At 33.8% G+C, this 19,633-nt stretch overlaps 1 protein-coding gene across 5 annotated transcripts in view; it reads left to right on the forward strand.

Annotated features, from left to right (window-relative positions):
- Positions 1-19,633, forward strand: part of nrg3a (neuregulin 3a) — a 600,542-nt gene that overhangs the window by 367,000 nt on the left and 213,909 nt on the right. For all 5 annotated transcript variants that reach the window (XM_073920787.1, XM_073920788.1, XM_073920784.1 and 2 more), the window contains one exon: positions 13,181-13,310. Coding sequence is in view for 3 of the 5 variants with exons in the window: in XM_073920784.1 (XP_073776885.1) it covers positions 13,181-13,310 (130 nt within the window). In the remaining 2 variants the exon portion in view is untranslated. The remainder of the gene's footprint in view (positions 1-13,180; positions 13,311-19,633) is intronic.

Genomic DNA, 19,633 nt, shown 5'->3' on the forward strand with positions numbered 1-19,633 from the left:
GGGGAGAACATGCAAACTCCACACAGAAATGCCAACTGACCAAGCTGAGGCTTAAACCAGCGACCATCTTACTGTGAGGTGATTGTACTACCCACTGCAAAACTGTGTCGCCCTATTATTATTAATTTATTATTATTATTATTATTATTATTATTATTATTATTATTATTATTATTATTATTATTATTATTATTATTATTATTGTAAAAATTAAATAAATCATACTTATGTATGTAATTGTATGCTAATATATTGATTTAAATATAAATGATTTGATTCTGACAAATATATTATTGAGAACAACAACAGCAACATATTAAAGAACTTAACCTTTTTTTAATATGTTATGATTGTTTTACTGATGTTAACAGGGCTTAATGCTAAAGATTTTTGGTTCAGATTTTTACTTACTCAACCAAAAAAAAAAAAAAAAAAACAGAAAAGTTAATGGGTATTTCTTAGTTACATATTTTAAATAATGTGTCAAAAATATTGTCTGTGAATTTAGAATTTAAATATTTTAAAATGTTAATGAATGTATGAGCAAAATTAAAAATTTTATGGAAACAAAAAGAGCAGTAGGGAAAATAACTAACAAAAGGTGGCTGACTTGCCAAACTAACAGTAGTGTTGTCCCCTCGTAAATGTCGCCTTCCAAGAAGTTAGCCTCATAATTTGATGTTTCCATCTCTTCACTGTATACATTTTTTACCAGGTTATGTAAAAAAAATAACGTGCTCACAATATTGAGAGGAACTGAAAAGCAATATGGTGTTTACATCATCACACAGAAGTTAGCATTTAAACACAAACAATTGACAAATAGTCGCACAGTAGCAGGCAAATTAAACTTTAGTTACAAGGCAGCACCCAGTCAGTCCAGTAATGACCCTGTCTACTGTCTCGAGCGTCTCTCACGCTGGCCACAGGCCATTGGCCAGTCCTTATTGTTGAGCTCTGGTTAATGTTAAAGTGCCCATGAATCGGAAGCTGCAATCGTAATTTTTTTAATAATGTGATGCAGTTCTTAGAGAAACGAAATATTAAATGAGAAAACAGTGGTCGTGGCTTGTTTTTGTTTTACTGTGAGCTGAATGGATTTGGTAAAGTAGGCATTTCAATTAGTTTGGGAAAAGGATTTGAGGAAAGTTACTACAACCTGACTCCTTCTCGCCATTTATGTTTGTTGTCAAAAATGACAGTTAGAGGGGGGTGGTTCCATCCAAAAGATATGCATAATCTGACAATTTAAGTAAAAAAAACAAGTGCATTTTCAGATTTTTAATTAAAGGTTAGAAGGGCAATTTTCACCACAAAACTAGCTGTGGTCTGACAAAACCATATGGCTAGTTTTGATTTCATGGAGACTTTAAATATGATTAAAGTCTGAATTATAAAGTGGCAAAAACAGGTCTGATATTTGATTTTACATGTGTGCTTGTGCTTGTGCATGTGTGTGTGTAAATGTGTGTGACAAATGGCATTTATGAGTGGTGGTAAAACAAAGAGCCGCTGAAGGCTTTGCATTACTGTGATTTTATGATGGGTATAGGGCTGTTATTTGGCTCAACACAAAACGTGGTAAAACCAGTATTACGCAGATAAATTGTTTATAGTTTGATTTAAAAATGCAGGACTGCAGTGTCCAAATTTAGCTGTGTAAATTGTTGTAAATATATGGGAATTTTCTGAGATTAAATAAACTCAAGGTTGTTCGCAGTTTCCAGGCAACAAAGCTGTTTGGCTCATTAACATTGATTTGTCAGTAACTTTGAATGCTGCTCATTCAGTTTAAATTTAGAGTTGGAATAACATATATTATAAATCATTATAAAAAGAGCTGCACATTTTTTTGCAAAATAATTTGTATTTCATTTTCAGTAAGGTCACGGTTCCTTGCTAAATATAAAAATGAAGGTTTATTATTATTATTTGATATATTTCCCTTACTTTATTATTATTATTATTATTATTATTATTATTATTATTATTATTATTATTATTATTGTTGTTGTTGTTGTTGTTGTTGTTGTTGTTGTTGTTGTTGTTGTTGTTGTTGTTGTTGTTGTTTTCTAAAGTCAACAGTAATGGGATAATTCACCCAAAAATCAAAATTTACTCAAGTGGTTCTAACCCTTTATGCGATTCTTTCTTCAGTTGAACACACACTAAAGAAGATATTCTGGAATAAAAACTGAAAGTCCATAGAAAAGAAGAAAAAAAAAAAAAAAAAAAAAATATATATATATATATATATATATATATATATATATATATATATATATATATATATATATATATATATATATATATATATATATATTAGGGAAGGGAAGTCAATGGTTGCAGGATTCCAACATTTTTCAAAATATATTATTTTGTGTTTATCAGCATGAAACTCATACCAGGTTTGAAATAAGTAAAGGATGAGTAAATGATATCGATATGTGCTTTATTTCTCCTTGGTTTCTATGATTTAGGCCCTGTCTGTAATTCTGATTTGTGAATTACACTTTATATTAACTTAAATTAGGAACTAATATCAGCGAAATGAGCAGCATCAGCGGTTCTTTTTCTCTGCATCATATTGAGAGCAGCAGATCACGTTTGTTGACAGTCGCTTTAGGTTTCAAACAATTAGCAGAATATTTAAATCTGTGACAATATTATGCAAATAAAAGTTGTTATTATTATTATTATTATTATTTTTTTTTTTTTTATTATTCTTTGTTTTTCATCTTTTTTTCTTACTCTGCTTTATATATTATTCAACATGTGCATTATATATATAAAGTCGTATTGTAATATGACGTTACATGTAGTATTTATTCCAAAATTTAAACATAACTACAACTGCAGGAATAAATAGACATTGTTAATAAGCATCATTATTATTATTACTATTATTGTTATTATTGTTACTATTATTGTTGTTCTCACTCATCCATTCATAATCTGTAATTTTCAGCAGTATTATATTACACGTTCAGTACCTCCTCCTCTCTCTTTTCATCTTTGTCTCTCTCTCTGCTGTCTGCTGGTGGACTGTGCTCTGTATACACAGCTCTGTCTCCTTCAGTGTATCAGCTCCGTCTGCATGCCGTTCATCGACCGCCTTTACTTCACTGCATGGCTGCCATTGATCGGCATATAAAGCAGGCAGAAGTGCGCTTCACCATAGGCCTGCACACATGGAGATACATATGTAGCACACTGACTTCAGTCTTTATGCCTGATCAGATGCTGACCCTTTTTATGGTGCAGATAAATGATGTTGCATAAGAGGAGGGGACGAAGGAGACTGACTGCTTCACACTGAGAACTGTCATGAGGATCAGGCTTCTGGGTGTGGCTGTTATTTCATTTCACACTGTTATTGTAGGAGATAAAACATTGTGTGTTCTTATAGAGATCTGGCAGGAAGGAGAGGGTTCTACATGGGAGTGGGGTGTTTATATTTGATGTCATTTACAAAAATATGATATTGCATTATGATAGTCATCATTTTTAATGATCACATATAAGCCATATACAGTTAGTTTTACTTTATGCATACTTGGTTTCTTAATATCACTTTACTGTCCAAATAATAGCGTTGTTGTGATTGTTATTTTTATATTGGGAATAGGGATTTAGTAGCCCTGAAATAGCCATTTCTTTCTTTCTTTCTTTCTTTCTTTCTTTCTTTCTTTCTTTCTTTCTTTCTTTCTTTCTTTCTTTCTTTCTTTCTTACAGTTTTCCTTATATTATAAAGACTTTTTAGCAACCCCTAGTGGACATAATCTGGATATTAGTGAATAATAATGTTTTGTAAGAACGTAAAGGTGAATATTAGAGCACTTTCAGGACAACAACAACAAAAATAAATAAAATAATAATAATAGTAATAATAATAATAATAATAGTAATAATAATAATATTAATAATAATGATTTATTTTATTTAGTATTTTTTTTATTAAGCAGTAATAGTTGTATTATGGATTATTAGCAGGTTTCCATATTTTGTTATTCAAGTTTTACCATTTTCTTATGATTTTGAATTACATTGTGGGATCTTGATTTTTCGACAACTTTAATCCTTAACAAGTTTGAAAAAGGGACTTTTATCAACATTTGTTTTAGTTTAAAGAGATATATTGTCTGTTTTGGTGTGGTATATTGCAAACAAAAACCATTTTAATAAAGTAGCAGTAAATATTCTGATATTTTAGAGATTTCTTCTTCTTCTTCTTTTTCTTCTTCTTCTTCTTCTTCTTCTTGTTCTTTTTCTTCTTATTATTATTACTACTACTACTACTACTACTATTATTATTATTATTATTATTATTATTATTATTATTATTATTACTATTGTTCATTCATTCATTCATTCATTTTCCTTCGAATTAGTTCCTTTATTCATCAGGGGTCGCCAAAGCGGAATTTAAAACTTATCCAGCAGATGTTTTAAACAGCGGTTGCTCTTCCAGCTGCAGCCCGGTGCTGGGAAACATCTATACACTCACATTCACACACATATGAGCCAAATTTAGCTTATTAAATTCACCTACTGTATAGTGCATGTCTTTGGACTGTGGGGGAAACAGGTACACCCGGAGGAAACCTACATGAACAACTGAACCTGCCGAGACTCGAACAAGCATCCTTCTTGCTGTGTGGAGATAGTGCTGAGCCATTGAGCCACCGTGTCTCCATTACTATTATTATAATTATTATTAAAGTAACTAATGTATGCCTGCAAGAGACTTAAATTGTCAAAGAGACCTCATATGGTTTTGTTTCCCCTTTCCTATGAGAAAAGATTTGCAGTTTCCATTGCTCTCTGTATTGTTTTCCGCTGAATGCTGAATGCCTCTTCCTCTGGTCACATCCATCATCCCTGTCATTTATTCCATGTGTTTTTCCCTACTGGCCCCTGCTCTGTACTTGCACCTTGGCACGGTTGCAGACAGAACATTGTGCTAGAGGGGGACTTGGGGGCCGTTTTAAATGACTGGCCAAAGAAAGAAAACCCCAAACCTGTCAGCCAAAAGAGAGACCACGAGTGCCCAGTGGCCAGCAGAACTGCGCCATTGGAAAGTGCTCTTCGCTCCCTGACAGGAAATTGCCATTGACCTCTGCATTCAGATGAGAAATGGAGAGATAGCATGGCAATCCACAGAGAGAGATTGTCAGTATTGCCTGACATTTCTAGCCAACAACAAGTGACTCTGTAATGAGAGAAATCAAATCTGTGAGGACAAGACCATTGGAGCTTTAGCTATTCACTACAGCACATCTACGATAAAACAAATTATTGAAGCCTCAGCTTGTAAACTGTGATCTTTTTTTAGAAAAGATCTGTATCAGTCTATTTCCGCAGCCGGATTGCTGAAGCTCTGTCAGAGATTTGACATTTCGCCAGATATGAGTATTCATAGATAAGCAGCTATTTTGTTGACCCGCTTCTCTGATGTTGTGCGCTTTTGATGCATTATTTGAGGGAACGGGAAGATCTAGTGGCTCAGCTTTTAAAAACTGGACACTGAAACAGGCTTGTGGATATTTGGCCTGCACAGAAGAGCTGTTTTTCAAAGACTAATATGGTCGCACAAAAGATCTTAGATGTTTTGCTTAATTTGAAATGCTTTACTGTAGATAAAATGCATTAAATGGTGTTGATTAAGCCGATAAATATTTGACCCTCACGCTGATTTTGCTCTGTGTGTAAACATCTTTAATAGAATTCTGTTTGTTTAAAACTTTTAAAGGTCCCATGTGCATTGATTAAATACTGAACATTCTCTGATTTTCTCTTTGATATCTACATTGTAGGTATGTGGCTTAAGTATGTGTCAAAAATTTTCCCGATATGGTTTATAAGTTTTATTATAACCAAATAAATAGGGTAAATGCACAGCTAATGTTTCTTCCCATATCGATAAACGTCCGGTGAATGATCAATATGACTTTTTCAATTTTATACAGTTCTTTCTACTGCATGGATGTTGTAATGTAATTAAAAATAAAATCAGTTAAGTATCAGCAGCCGAGTGCAGAAATTCCATTGAAAATACTGGAGCAAAATAAATGTTCATATTTAAAGATGATTGTGTAATCTGAGAACCAATTTAAATCGTATATATCAATAAGGCAGTAGAGATCGTTGATTTTTGAAGAAAACAGACCTTAAACACACCAATGTTGTAAATGCATACAGTTCATCGGAAGCACTTGACCCAGGTCTCATTCTGCATACTTATACATTTGGCACATTACCCCAGAATAAAAAATTCAGTTTTGACCATATTTGGAATGGTTATGAATATTAATGAGCTGTTCTATGAATCCCTAATGCATCCTTTTAATTTAAAAAAATGACAGTAAGATATGAGGAATATGTAGGGCCAGACAAAATCTGGGGGCATTTTTTTGCTATTTCTGCTGAGAATTTTGTAAAAAAAAAAAAAAAAAAAATCTGCGGATTTATGCAAAATTATTTTTAATTTATTATTTATTTTTACATTTAAACCTTTATATAATAAAATGCAATGCAAATTCATATAGATCCACTTATTTGGTAAGCAAAGCTATAATGTAATATATCTAATAAAAGACATAAAATATTACTTTACAAACTGTATTGTAAATAAATAAAATGAACACTTTCATATTAGTCAAAATTAGTTCTGAAATGAATAAATACAGATTAACAAATATCATGTTACACACATTTACACAAGCAAATAAATAGACTCGATGGGTTAAAAATCTGCTGAAATCTACTTATTTCTGTGCGTACAGATTCTGTGTGGGCCTAGTAATAAGACACTATGCATAAACATGTATTAAACACTCACATGAAGAAGTCTACATGTGTTTGTTGCCTATATTAACTCTTTGTAGCTGAAATCTTACTATTTGGATATGCCAAGGTATATCAAGATTTTAATTCTGTTACTTTTAAAAAATAAATAAAAGTTTTCTAAAAAGCCTTTTTTTATGTTGGCATGTCACATTTTTATAAAGACCTAGTTTTAGTTAGATAAGTGTTTTATGCTGAACATATTATTGAACATTTTTGATTGGTTTCTGCTGTTATTGTTGGGTTTTTATGAAATTCTGTTTAAAACAACCTTCATTTAGTTAACAAAACAGCTTTGATTCCCATTCTTTCAACTTTAGATGTAAAAAAATAAATAAATAAAACAAAAAAGCAAAAGAAAAAGGAAATCTATAACTTAATGATACATTGACATAGAAAAATCTCAAAGGCAGAAAAAAGTCATTGCTTTGTACTGTGGTTATCAAGATTCTTCAAAACACAAATATTTCTATGTGTGTTTACAGATAAAATAAATTAATGCAGACTGGGAACAATATAAGATAGATAAATATACAACAATAAATGACTACATCCCTTATTTTATTAATTTCTCAGTAAATATAGTCTATTTTATTAAACAGTTATAATTTTAGTAGATGAATTTGTTCACCTAAAATATTTATGAATATAAAGATAATCCATTTAAACCCAAACAGGTTATTGCAATAAATAAATAAATAAATAAATACAAACTACAAACTTCTAACAAAATTATAAATGTGGCTTTTAATTATTCGTGTTTGTAAAAATTTTAATATTTATTTTCACCCCAAAATATTTCTTTGGGTGTACTCATTCTTGATCTTTATTTGTGTGTGATTAGTTCCAGTTTGGGCTTTTGGTACTGACTAATCTAATATATAACGCATATAGTGTTTTAAAGCATCCTATAGAAAATATGAGTTTAAAAGAGAGGTCTATGAGGGTTGTACTCATTTATGCTGAGCACATTTGGCTGTACTGTCTCTTTAAGCTAACACATACATCATCAGCTCACTCTGAGTGTGTTGTCGACACTTCTGCCTGTCCCTCCTGTATTGCTGCTTGTGAGCTAATCGATTCTCTGTGACCTTCACTGTATGTCAAGCCGCCGGGCGCTCTGGGGGAATGTCACATCTGAGAGACGGCATCAGTGCTTGGCCCTGGGGAATCCCATCCCTTAACACCCCGCACCTGCCTCGGCCCACCAGACAAACTAAGATAGAGAGGATGTCAGGGGCTGAGTGGATCTCCAATCTCCATCTCACCTCCAGGAAAACTGACAGCCTGCAGGAAACCAGGCCATTTAAATCCAAACGAAAAAGTCTCAGTAATGAAGCTGATGGGCTACTAAGCTGTTATCGATATCATCAGTGTTCTGAAGGATGACTAATAGAGATCTGGCTTCTTCTTTTTTTTTTTTTTTTTTTTGCTTTTAACACAAAGCACAAGCGTTTTGCATTGATTCTGGCAGGCGTTTGTCTAAAGGTCTGGTGAAGCACCTAAATGCAATTAATGTAAAATGAATGGAGGTTTTTATTTAAAACGTTTAAAGTTTTATTTATTAAGGTCCTAAGGTCCCCCTTGGGGGCGTTCTGTCACCTGGCGGTCTGAAAGCAGGCCAAATTAACCTCAGAAGACCTGGCTGAACATTCTGAAATTAATGAGTGTGAATGTGATACCACCCACAGCTGATACTCGGACAACGTTATTAGTGACTACAAAAAGAATCATGCAGAAATAATGTTCATTTTCTTAGTTAATAATTTATTTATTATAGCGCATTTATATGAAAATGTAGTTAGTCATGCTCCTTGACCCGTACATAAATGGCAGAATAAGCAACTGAAGATATTATTTTGATGTTTTTTTTTTCTCTGCAGCCGTGATCTGCTTTTCTCACCAAATATTGATGTATATAATTATTTTGCGCAATTGGCCATGATACATTGTAATTATCTTGATTAATTTGACACATACAAGTGTAATTTGAATGTCTCTGCAGAGAATCAGTTATATTTCATTTGTATGATGCTGTGTTTAAAATGCACATTGTATCACAGCAGCATTGCTGGAAGCCCTAATATCGGTGGACGCACTTTATTATACGGTATGTATTTATTATTGCAATTATATTAACTTTGTAGCAACTAACTTATTAACCTATGTTTATACTGTATCACCACTTCTTTTTAGGGACATTTATGCTTAATATATTAATATAGTATGTGTGTTGGAGAGTATATACAGCTAAAGTCAGAATTGTTAGCCAATATTTCATGTTTTTTTTTTTTTTTTTTTTTTTTATAGTACCCAAATAATGTTTAACAGAGCAAATAAATTTTCACAGTATGTCTGATAATATTTATTCTTCTGGAGAAAGTCTTATTTGTTTTATTTGCCTAGAATTAAAGCAGTTTTTTATAATAATAATAATAATAATAATAATAATAAAACATTTTAAGGTTTAAATGATTGGCCCCAATAACAATAAATAAACAATAACTTGTTTAATTAGGCTAATCCTAAATACAGTCATGTCCATAAATATTGGGACATTGACACACTACTAACATTTTTGGCTCTTTACACCAACACAATAGACTTGAAATAAAATGAACTAAATGTGCTTTAACAATCAGTTTTAACTTGAAGGTATTTACATCCAAATCAGGTGAACGGTGTAGGAATTACGTTAGTTTACATTTGTTCCTCTCAGTTGTTAAGCAACCAAAAGTAATGGCACAACTGGCTTCTCAGTTGTTCCATGGCCAGTTGTGTGTTATTGCCATGTTATCCCAGTTATGATGAGCAGATAAAAGATCCAGGGGTTATTTCATGCTATTTGCATTTGGAATCTGTTGCTGTCAACTCTCAAGATGAGATCCAAAGAGCTGTCACTATCAGCCTAGAAATCCATCCTTAGGCTGAAAAAAACAAACAAAAAAAAAAAACATCAGAGAGATAGGAAAAACCTTAGGCGTGGCCAAAACAGCTGTTTAGAACATTCTTTAAAGGAAAGAACCCACCAGTGAGCTCAGAAACACTAAAAAATCCGGAAGACCACAGAAAACAACTGTGGTGAAGGACCAAACAATTCTTTCCCTAGTGGAGAAAACACCCCTCACAACAGTTGGCCAGATCAAGAACACTCTCCAGGAGGGAGATGTATGTGTGTCAGAGGCAAGAATCAAGAGAAGAGTTACACCAGAGTGAATACAGAGGGTTAACTATAAGATGAAACCATTGGTGAGCCTAAAAATAGGAAGGCCGGATTAGAGTTCTAAAAAGGCCTTTACAGTTCTAGAACAACATCCTATGGATAGATGAGACCAGGATCAACTTGTACCAGAGTGATGGGAAGAGAAGAGTATGTAGAAGGAAAGGAACTGCTCATGATCCTAAGCAGTGAAGCATGGTGGTGGTAGTGTCATGGTGTGAGCATGTATGGCTGCCAATAGAACTAGTCCTCTCGTATTTATCGATGATGTGAATGCTGACAAAAGCAGAGCAAAGTGTTTTGGGCAATATTATCTGTTCATATTTAGCCAATGCATCAGAACTCAATAGATGGCTTTATAGTACAGATGGAAAATGACATAAAGCATACCACAAAAGCAACCAAAGAATTTTTGAAGGGAAAGAAGTGGAATGTTATGCAATGGCCAAGTCAATCCCCTAACCTGAATTTAATTGAGCATGCATTTCACTTGGTGAAGACTAAACTGAAGGGAAAAAGGCGAAGTCAGTCGCAATAGAGGCCTGACAGAGCATCACCAAGCATGAAATCCAGCATCTGGTGATGTCTATGTGTTGCAGACTTCAGGCTGTAATTGACTGCAAAGAATTTGCTACCAGTATTAAAAAGTTAAAGTTTTACTTATGAATATTATGTCCCATTTCTATTGGTCCCTTAACAAGTGGGAGGCACATATGCAAACTGATGTAATTCCTACACGGTTCACCTGATTTGGAAGTAAATACCACCAAATTAAAGCTGACAATCTGCAGTTAAAGCACATCTTAAAGCTCGTCCATTTCATTTCAAATCCATTGTGTTTGTGTATACAGCCAAAAATGTTATAATTATGTCGATGTCCCAATGTTTATGGAACTGACTATATATATATATATATATATATATATATATATATATATATATATATATATATATATATATATATATATATATATATATATATACTTCACATGAGTATACTGTATCTGTATTATGTATGTGGAAAAAAGATGGATATTCTCATATTGTATTTATAGAGCTGTGTAATAATAAAGTTATACTTTATAATGTAGAGCAAAAATGTGTTATATAAATAATACATATTGCAGAGATTTGGAAACTATATATCAATTGTATGAGCATAGGATACAGTTGGATATGCTTTAGGTTGTTTTACTGCAGGTTGGAGTTATGAATTTGTTATGTGGTGATCTTGAGGATTATGAAACCTGTAAGGCTGTTTCAGGGTAAAAGTGTCAATCATTTCGCCTACCTCTAAGCAGTTTAACTGAGAACTTAATTGAAATTCATGGAATAAACTCATACCTAGAACAGAGTACATAACACATTTCCCATGTATAAAGTTATTTTGCCGTAATTAATCATGTCTTTTACTTTGAGGTCAATCTAGTTTGTTAAATATACAAGCTGTTCATCTCCTCTCAAGTGATGTTCTTCTTCAGCAATTTTTTATTTCAGCTGTGTTCAAAACATGAACGTCAGTCAAAGTTTCTCAGACATATTATTAGTGCTGTTTACTGACTTGCAGCTTGCACAGACTGTAATAAGTGCAAGGTTGCCTTATTATGTTGAGTTTAGCAAAGTGAACTTGGCATCATTAATCACAATGAAGTCTTTTTTTCCCAAATACTAGTCTCCTGAATTAATTCTGAGAAGCCAGAGAGAGTGATCACTTCATTGTTCTCATCTATCATCCTTCATAGATTAGCAGCAAGCAGAATCCACTCCCTGTCAGTTTTAACAAGCTATACTCAGTAAAGAGACTTTTGGTTGCTTGTTTTCTAGAGGTGGATTGCATTTTCTGGTGTTTGTGATGGTGATCTTTGATGTTCATGTGATGTTGTTTTTTTTTTTTTTTTTTTTTTTTTTGGTTGGCAACTGACGAGATGTCAGGAAATATAGGGTACATTGGAAAGGGAAGTGTTGAAGGCTATTGATTTTAATGATGATGAAATACTCTACCAAAAGTATAGAGAGACTCATGCACTGTACGTCTTTTTCTTCCAGTGTTTTCTTTCAATGGTGTAACCCGAGTAAAAAAACAACCTGGAAATATATTTAAAAAAACTTTAGGAGTATGCTGGGTGTTATGTGATGGGGAGGCTGAAAACAGAGGTGCAGATCCAAATATAGATTTATTCAACATAGAATGGAAGGAACAGGCAGATGGTCAATAGCAGGCAGCAGACAACGTAAATAAACAAAACAACAAAGCAAGGGTCTAATACGGCAAGGCAAGGCAATGAAAATGCGTCTTAATGTTCACAAACAGATAAATATGACTCAGCAACTGGTGTGTGTGTCTGTGCTGCTTTTGAAGTCCAAGTAATTAATTCTGAACAGATTCAGCTGTGTATTAGCAATCAGCAGAAAACCGGAACAGGTGTGAATGTGTGGAGCATGACGGGATTTGTAGTCCTGAGCAAAAGTGAATGATTCTCAGGGATCTGCAAGGATTAAATCGCTGGTGATTAGGACACTGGGTGTACATGGAAAAAAAAAAAGAACAACTATTTGGTAGTAAATATTGATGATAGTATTTTAAAATTTTTGGTCAAACTTTTCTATTCAGCTTTTCTATTTTAAAGGTTGTGACACAAGCAACTCATCCACTGAGAAAACTGAATGATAAATATGCAATATCTTGCTTATTTGTGACTTTTTACAAGCATAATATTACACATTGTCCTGTCACATTATAATCATAAGTATATCTGTGGCAAGAGCTCCTATTATGCATACCTTTTAAACATAATTATCTAATGAGCATTCCTTTTTACTAAATTTAATACAATGCATTTTCCAAAATGTACATAGAGAATTTGAACTGCACATAATTTAAACAACAACAAAAACTAATAATAATAATAATATATAGTAATTATATAATAAGAATATAATAGTTAATACTTTATAATTTCAAGGCGACAATGTGTTATTTATATTTATTAATTTCAACAATGGCAAGTTCACTGTTTAGTTCCTCTAGATTGTTTTCTCTTTCATATTTCATATTCGTATTCTCAGTCTATTATACGGCATAATGTTCATCCTCTTTTCTATTTTCTCCTTCAGCATCGCCAACCCTGCCACCATTGAAATCGGAGCACTTCAAGCCGTGTCAGGAGAAGGATCTGGCCTACTGCCTGAATGATGGCGAGTGCTTTGTCATCGAGACCCTGAGCGGCCCACACAAACACTGCAGGTATGACCGCATTTCCTGTTTCTGCATTGCTGGAAAACTGTTCGCTCGACAAAATAAATGGAATCACCACGGATGGGAGGCTGTACGGTTTTCAGACCCGATGACAGTTCCATGTCTTGTTTTTTTCTGAGAAAATTATCCTTCTGGAACAATCTGCCAGTATTTTTTTTTCTCTTTATCTTCCTCTCTCCCTTTTTTCTCTTTATCTCTCTCTCTCTCTCTCTCTCTCTCTCTCTCTCTCTCTCCTCTCGTGTCTCATTGCCCTCCTCTCTGGGACTCTCGCTGTTGCATGAAGCTCTTAGTCATGCTAACGATGACAGCTTTGTCATAGCCTGAGAGCTGTCTAAGGTCCCTTCTCTGCTAATTAAAAGTGGCACTTTGCAGAAGTTCATTAGAGGCTTGTTTCGGCTCTAAGGGCCTTTTTTTTTTTACAAGGTTGAAATAAGATTCACAAAATGGGAGGTAGAGAATTTCTGACACTGATGTGTTCACCTTTTGTACGAAGCGTGAGCACCATTTCAAATAACACAGACCTGGATGTGAGGGTTTGGCTGCTGTAGGTTTTGCATGAGCTGTCGTTTGCCTCACTTGACTAATGGAACACAGAGACATCGCTTGTTGGAAACTGAAGAGCCAAGAAGGAGCAGAAGCCAAGTGTCCTCATTTTAATCAGTGGTAATTGGTGGTGTTGTTTTAGGTGGCCCATTTATTTGACTGAAGCTTAGCTAGTTCAAATGTTCTGGCTCTGATTAATTCCCAGAACACTCTTCCCTTTCCCCGACTTGAAGCCAAGGACATGCGTGCATCCGTCTGTTCCTCAAAGCAAGGTGGTGATGGTCTCAAAGGATCGATTCACTGGAGAACGTGGGTTCTTTAGAAAGGATAAAGCTGCTAAATTAATTTGCATGGCAGAGCTTTTCGGGGCATTTTAATCATCTGCGTAAAGTTAGGCATGCAGAATATAGTCTGTTCTAAATGCCATTCTTTGCTGATGTTTTAGGCAGTTTGCATGCATGAAATGAGCTTTGAAATTACTGAAACGGAAGTGACAAGCAGTGATTTGTGCTATAAAATGTGTTTGAAGCCTATATGAAGTGCATTGAAGCTTTGAGCCACCTGCAGTTCAGCATGTTAGACATTGCTGTTTGGTCCAGACTGTCCTTGATCCTTTTTTATTCACAGAATGCGTCAGCCAAAGAGTGATTTAATATATTATTAACCGATTTAATGGTGTTTGAATCAGTATGTGCTGATGTTTTTTTTTTCTTTTTTAAAAAACTACTGTATGAATAAATAATGGCCTATATGTACCCTAAATAAAAAAGCCTGTCTTCCTTTATCCGACTGGCTTTTTTGGTTTAGTCTAGCACAGTCTAACTGTTTTTTTTTTCTTCTTTTTTTAAATTATATATGCAAAGCTGCAGCACAAATCAAATTTCTATAACCCGTTATGCATTTTATATTAGATGCTTATGTGTTGCATTTTATATTTACTGACTCTCTTTCAGCACAAAGCATTATGTTTAAACTGGGCAACTACTCATTTTCTCAATAAGCTCTCATTTGTGCTCACTAATTTGTTGTGTGCTTTCAATATAAGGGCACTGTTGTGTTCAAAGATCTAAAAGCTAAGCTCTAAGTGGCTAGTGACTACTATGGCATACAGCATGCAAAACCTCAAAAGACAATGCAGAATGTCACAATTAAGATTTGGAACAAAACAAATGATATGAAGTAGGGCTGCACGATACTGGAAAAATCTAACATTGCGATATTTTATTTTGCTGCCATTTATATTGCAATATGAATTCAATTTTGACAGACTTGGTTAGCTCTATTTGGAATGAAATTATTAAATTAGATTGATTGGAATAATCTTGCAGACGAGTGAATCAAAGAAACTGCAAGAATAAATCATTAAGATTAAGAGCAAAGATAAAAGTGAAAGAAGTAGTCAGATATTCGGGTACAGTAATATGATACGATATAATATCATGATGTCAGCGATATATCACCAAAAACCATCCACAATATATCAGGATATTTGTAAATGAAGAGGGAAAATTGCAACAAAAAGTTATTAGATGTATTTTTTTTTAATTACAGCACATATATTTCTTAGAATTGTAACATTGATATATGTTCAATCTGCTATTTCGAGAAGCACCTCCTCATGCATAAATGTGAAAAATGTGCACTTTTTCAGAGGATCACCTCATTCCGTTCTGTGGTCAGCCGCAGCAAGCTGTCAACCTCTCCTTGGAATAAAAAAAAAATGTTGTGCTGTATGATCCACCAGAAGGCGTATCAAACACCAAACTCCACTGTACAGAATACATCATAACCTTGTTTTAAAATATGCAGGTTTACATTCTTTGTTCATTGTTATTTTAGCTGTTATTTAATCATTCCACACATACTGATATATTTCAAGTGTTAATCTCTTTCAATTTTGATATATTTGATGACAACAAATGAAAACCCCAAATTCATGAGCTCAGAAAATTTGAATATTTATTAAGACCAGTGAAGGAATTTTTAGAAACTTTTTCCAACTGAAAAGTATGAACATGTACTTAGTTTAGGGCTCCTTTTGCCTGAATTACTGCCTTTTAAACAGTATAAATGTATAGTATAAATATATTTATCAACTGTGCCATTGGCCAGTGTGAAGAGAAGGTCATGTTGGCCTGTAAACACAGCAGTTGTCTTTGAAATATTCAACTAATCTACGTAGCCAGACAAAACAGGAGTGTTTGGGGTTAGCCAGAGTTTAGCAGACAGATGGATGAAGAGAGAAAGAACAAGACTCACAACCTTGTTAAAATAGGGACAAGATAGCGGCCAGTAAATGCTGCTCACAACAAGGATAACAAATGATTAAAATAACCATGTTTGTGCATGTGTGAAAAAGAGGCATGGCAGGTAGAGAATCTTGTTTCCTGGGCTGCATCACGTAAAACAATCCCTTTGTGTGTGTTGACCTAGATTCATAGAGCATGTGGATACTTATTTCGGCTGCCTCATCTGGTCTATAGACCTATATACACAATCTACAGGAACAGGACGATCTAGGGCTTACAGCAATGTGATTACATGAAATGGGCTTTGTTGTGCATCATAAAACACCCGTGTGGTTCAGCAGATGTTAAAGAAGCTTGACACAAGTTGACAAATTCAGATTAGAAAGACTTATAGAGGACTTCAAGTGTTGAAGGGCACTTATTTTACCCCATTTTTAAGATTTAAGATAACTCTTTTGTGTCTTCAGAATGTGTCTGTAAAGTATCAGCTCAAAACACCCATCTTATTATTTATTACCTTTCAGAATATTGGAATTTTCTGCTGTGAATGTGGCTGTTTTTGTTGCCTGTGCTTTTGATGCTAGTTCTCCCCACCCAACGTTCCTACAGTACGTGCATGTCAGTGTGTCTCTGTCTCCGGCTGTTGCGTCAGATAAACAGCACAGTGACAGACACGAAGGAAGCAGATCTCACGTAACGTTTGTGAGAAGTACTACTGTAAAAACTTTCCCAATGATTATTTGATGTATTTGTTGTGGAGTTGCAATGAAGAGTCACACACAATGTTGTTCCAAAGTTCATGCATGCACAGAGATACACATAGCGGACACACACAGTGTGAGCGTTTAACCTTGCACTGTTTTTGCATGGCAAATGTGACAGGATACACATTAATATCCACTGTTGTATGGATATCCATTATGTTGATGTTTAAATTAAACCTGATTTAACATCCACAAAGCGGGATTGAAGTGTCTTCTTTTATAGATTAACTGACACTATGCGGCTGTGGTGATAAAGTCATTAAAATCGCTGTAATTCAATACAAGAATGCTGTTTTAAAAATGTGTTAAACTTTTAAAACTCATTCTTGATCACATTTGATGGTAATTGATGATCACAGCGAGCCAACAGCTCTTTTAATCCCAGTTGCTTTGCACACATCCTGTCTTGTTGATATGATTAGATACTGGACTAGAGAGACATGTTAATATGCATCAGTCAATCGAATCAGTCGACGAGGAAACCGCACTCCTGGTGGGCCTCAGAATGGGAGGAATTTGGATCTTATTTTAACGTCAGGAAATAAAAAAAAAAACTTATGGTTTTTATATCACCCCAATATAACTGTGGATGCACGATACCTACTTACAGTTCTGTCTGAACCGCTTACAAAATGTTGGTCATATGTGCCCTTAAAAAAGCTTAACACAGCCCCTAATTTTAAAGGTTAATAAAAAGTAATAATGGGTCAGGTACATTTTTTTTTCATGTCAGATTATATTATATTATATTATATTATATTATATTATATTATATTATAGGAATGCAAGTAAGATATCTACTTTAATTTTCCAAATAGCTTTTTAAAAAATAAAATTTTAAAAATGTGAGTGAAATAGTTCATTATTTAGCAGATATATTTATGTTCAATAAAAAGCATCTGCATCCAAGACTTTAGATTGTAAAATGTAGAAAACAATAAATAATATTTTGTAAATTTTTATTTATATGTTTGTTTGTTTGTTGATGGTAAAAATTTGATGATAAATGAAACAAAAAAAAGTTTTTTTTTTTTTTTTAAATGACAATGACCTAATTTGAGGCTGAACTGTGATATATCAACAGTATAGAATAGTATAGTATAGTACAGTTTACTGTAGTATACAGTAAATTATTGAGTATAAAAGTTGGTGTCTTGAAATTACATAGAAATTGCATAAAATAATAATAATAATAATAATAATAATTCTTAACAATTATATAGCACTTTTCTAGACACTCAAGGCGCTTTATGCATTGGGGGAAATCTCCTTATCCACTACAGTGTGCAGCATCCACCTGGATGACAGGACAGCAGCCATATTGCACCATACCCATACCACACACCAGCTGATTGGTGGAGAGGAGACAGTGATAAAGCCTATTATTTTATGGGATGGTTTGGAGGCCATGATGGACAGAGGCCAGTGGGCAAATTTGGCCAGGGTGCCAGGGTTAAACCCTTACTCTTTTTCGAAGGACATCATGCGATTTTTAATGACCGCAGGGAGTCAGGATCTCTGTTCAACATCTCATCCGAAAGACGTCGCTCACTGAGCAGTATAGTGCAGTCCTTATATACCTCAACATGCAGTCTGTGTGGATCCTAATGCTCCAGTATATGTATATATATATATATATATATATATATATATATATATATATATATATATATATATATATATATATATATATATATATATATATATATATATATATATATGCAGTCTGTGTGGATCCTAATGCTCCAGTATATATATATATATATATATATATATATATATATATATATATATATACTGGAGCATTAGGATCCACACAGACTGCATGTTGAGTGCCCCCTGCTGGCCTCACTAACACCACTTCCGGCAGCAACTTGGCTTTCCCATGTGGTTTTCCATTTACAGCACAGCCCTGCTTAGCTTTAGTGGGCAACCATGTGAGAGTTGCTGAAAGCTAGATGCCTGCTATTATATACTGTAGTGTAGGATTTTTTTTTTTCTCAGAAAAAAACTCAATTGGATATATAGGTAATGTGTATCATTTTTAGCAATCATTAATAAATAGTCTAAGGTAAAGTTAAATGCAAATATGTAATGTATTTTCTTTATAGTTCTTATTTAACTGTTGTACAGTGGGTAATGTTGGTTTCCCTGTAATGATGGCTGCCTCATCCACTTCTCTCCCTGTATCAGATTCAGTTTGTGGTTCCTCCCAGTGCATCAGCAAGAGCATAAACCCATTCTGTCTGTGGCAGAATTGTTTTTATTGCTTTTGTTTCCTTTCCTGTGGGAATTGTCTCTTTATGATTCACTACCTTGTCTTTCTACTACCTTTTGGAATTTCTGAAAGAGAAGCCTCCTCACCTGGGCTTTACTAAGATCTCAAATACATAAAAACACAGCTTTTCCAGGCCTGTGTGAGGTTTATGCTCAGCAAAGCCCTAAAATATTTAAGTCAAAATTATATTGCAAAATCATTTTGATCATGTTTTACATCCATTAAGGTGAATTTTGAGATTTTAATCAAGGTAGCTTTGTTTTCCTACAGGTTACTAAACTGGCTGATAAAATCTATTTTTTAAAATAATATTAATGGTAATAGTAATAATGAAATACAATAATTTAACAAATATAAGCAAAATCTTTAAATAAAGAGTAAATATAATAACTTTTTTTTCCGAGCTTATTTCAGTGACATATATAGACACATATATAAATGTTTTGTTTCTTAATATATTAAGAGTTCACATGCAAA

Source organism: Danio rerio, chromosome 13 (assembly GCF_049306965.1).
Source record: "Danio rerio strain Tuebingen ecotype United States chromosome 13, GRCz12tu, whole genome shotgun sequence".
Classification (NCBI taxonomy): domain Eukaryota; kingdom Metazoa; phylum Chordata; class Actinopteri; order Cypriniformes; family Danionidae; genus Danio; species Danio rerio.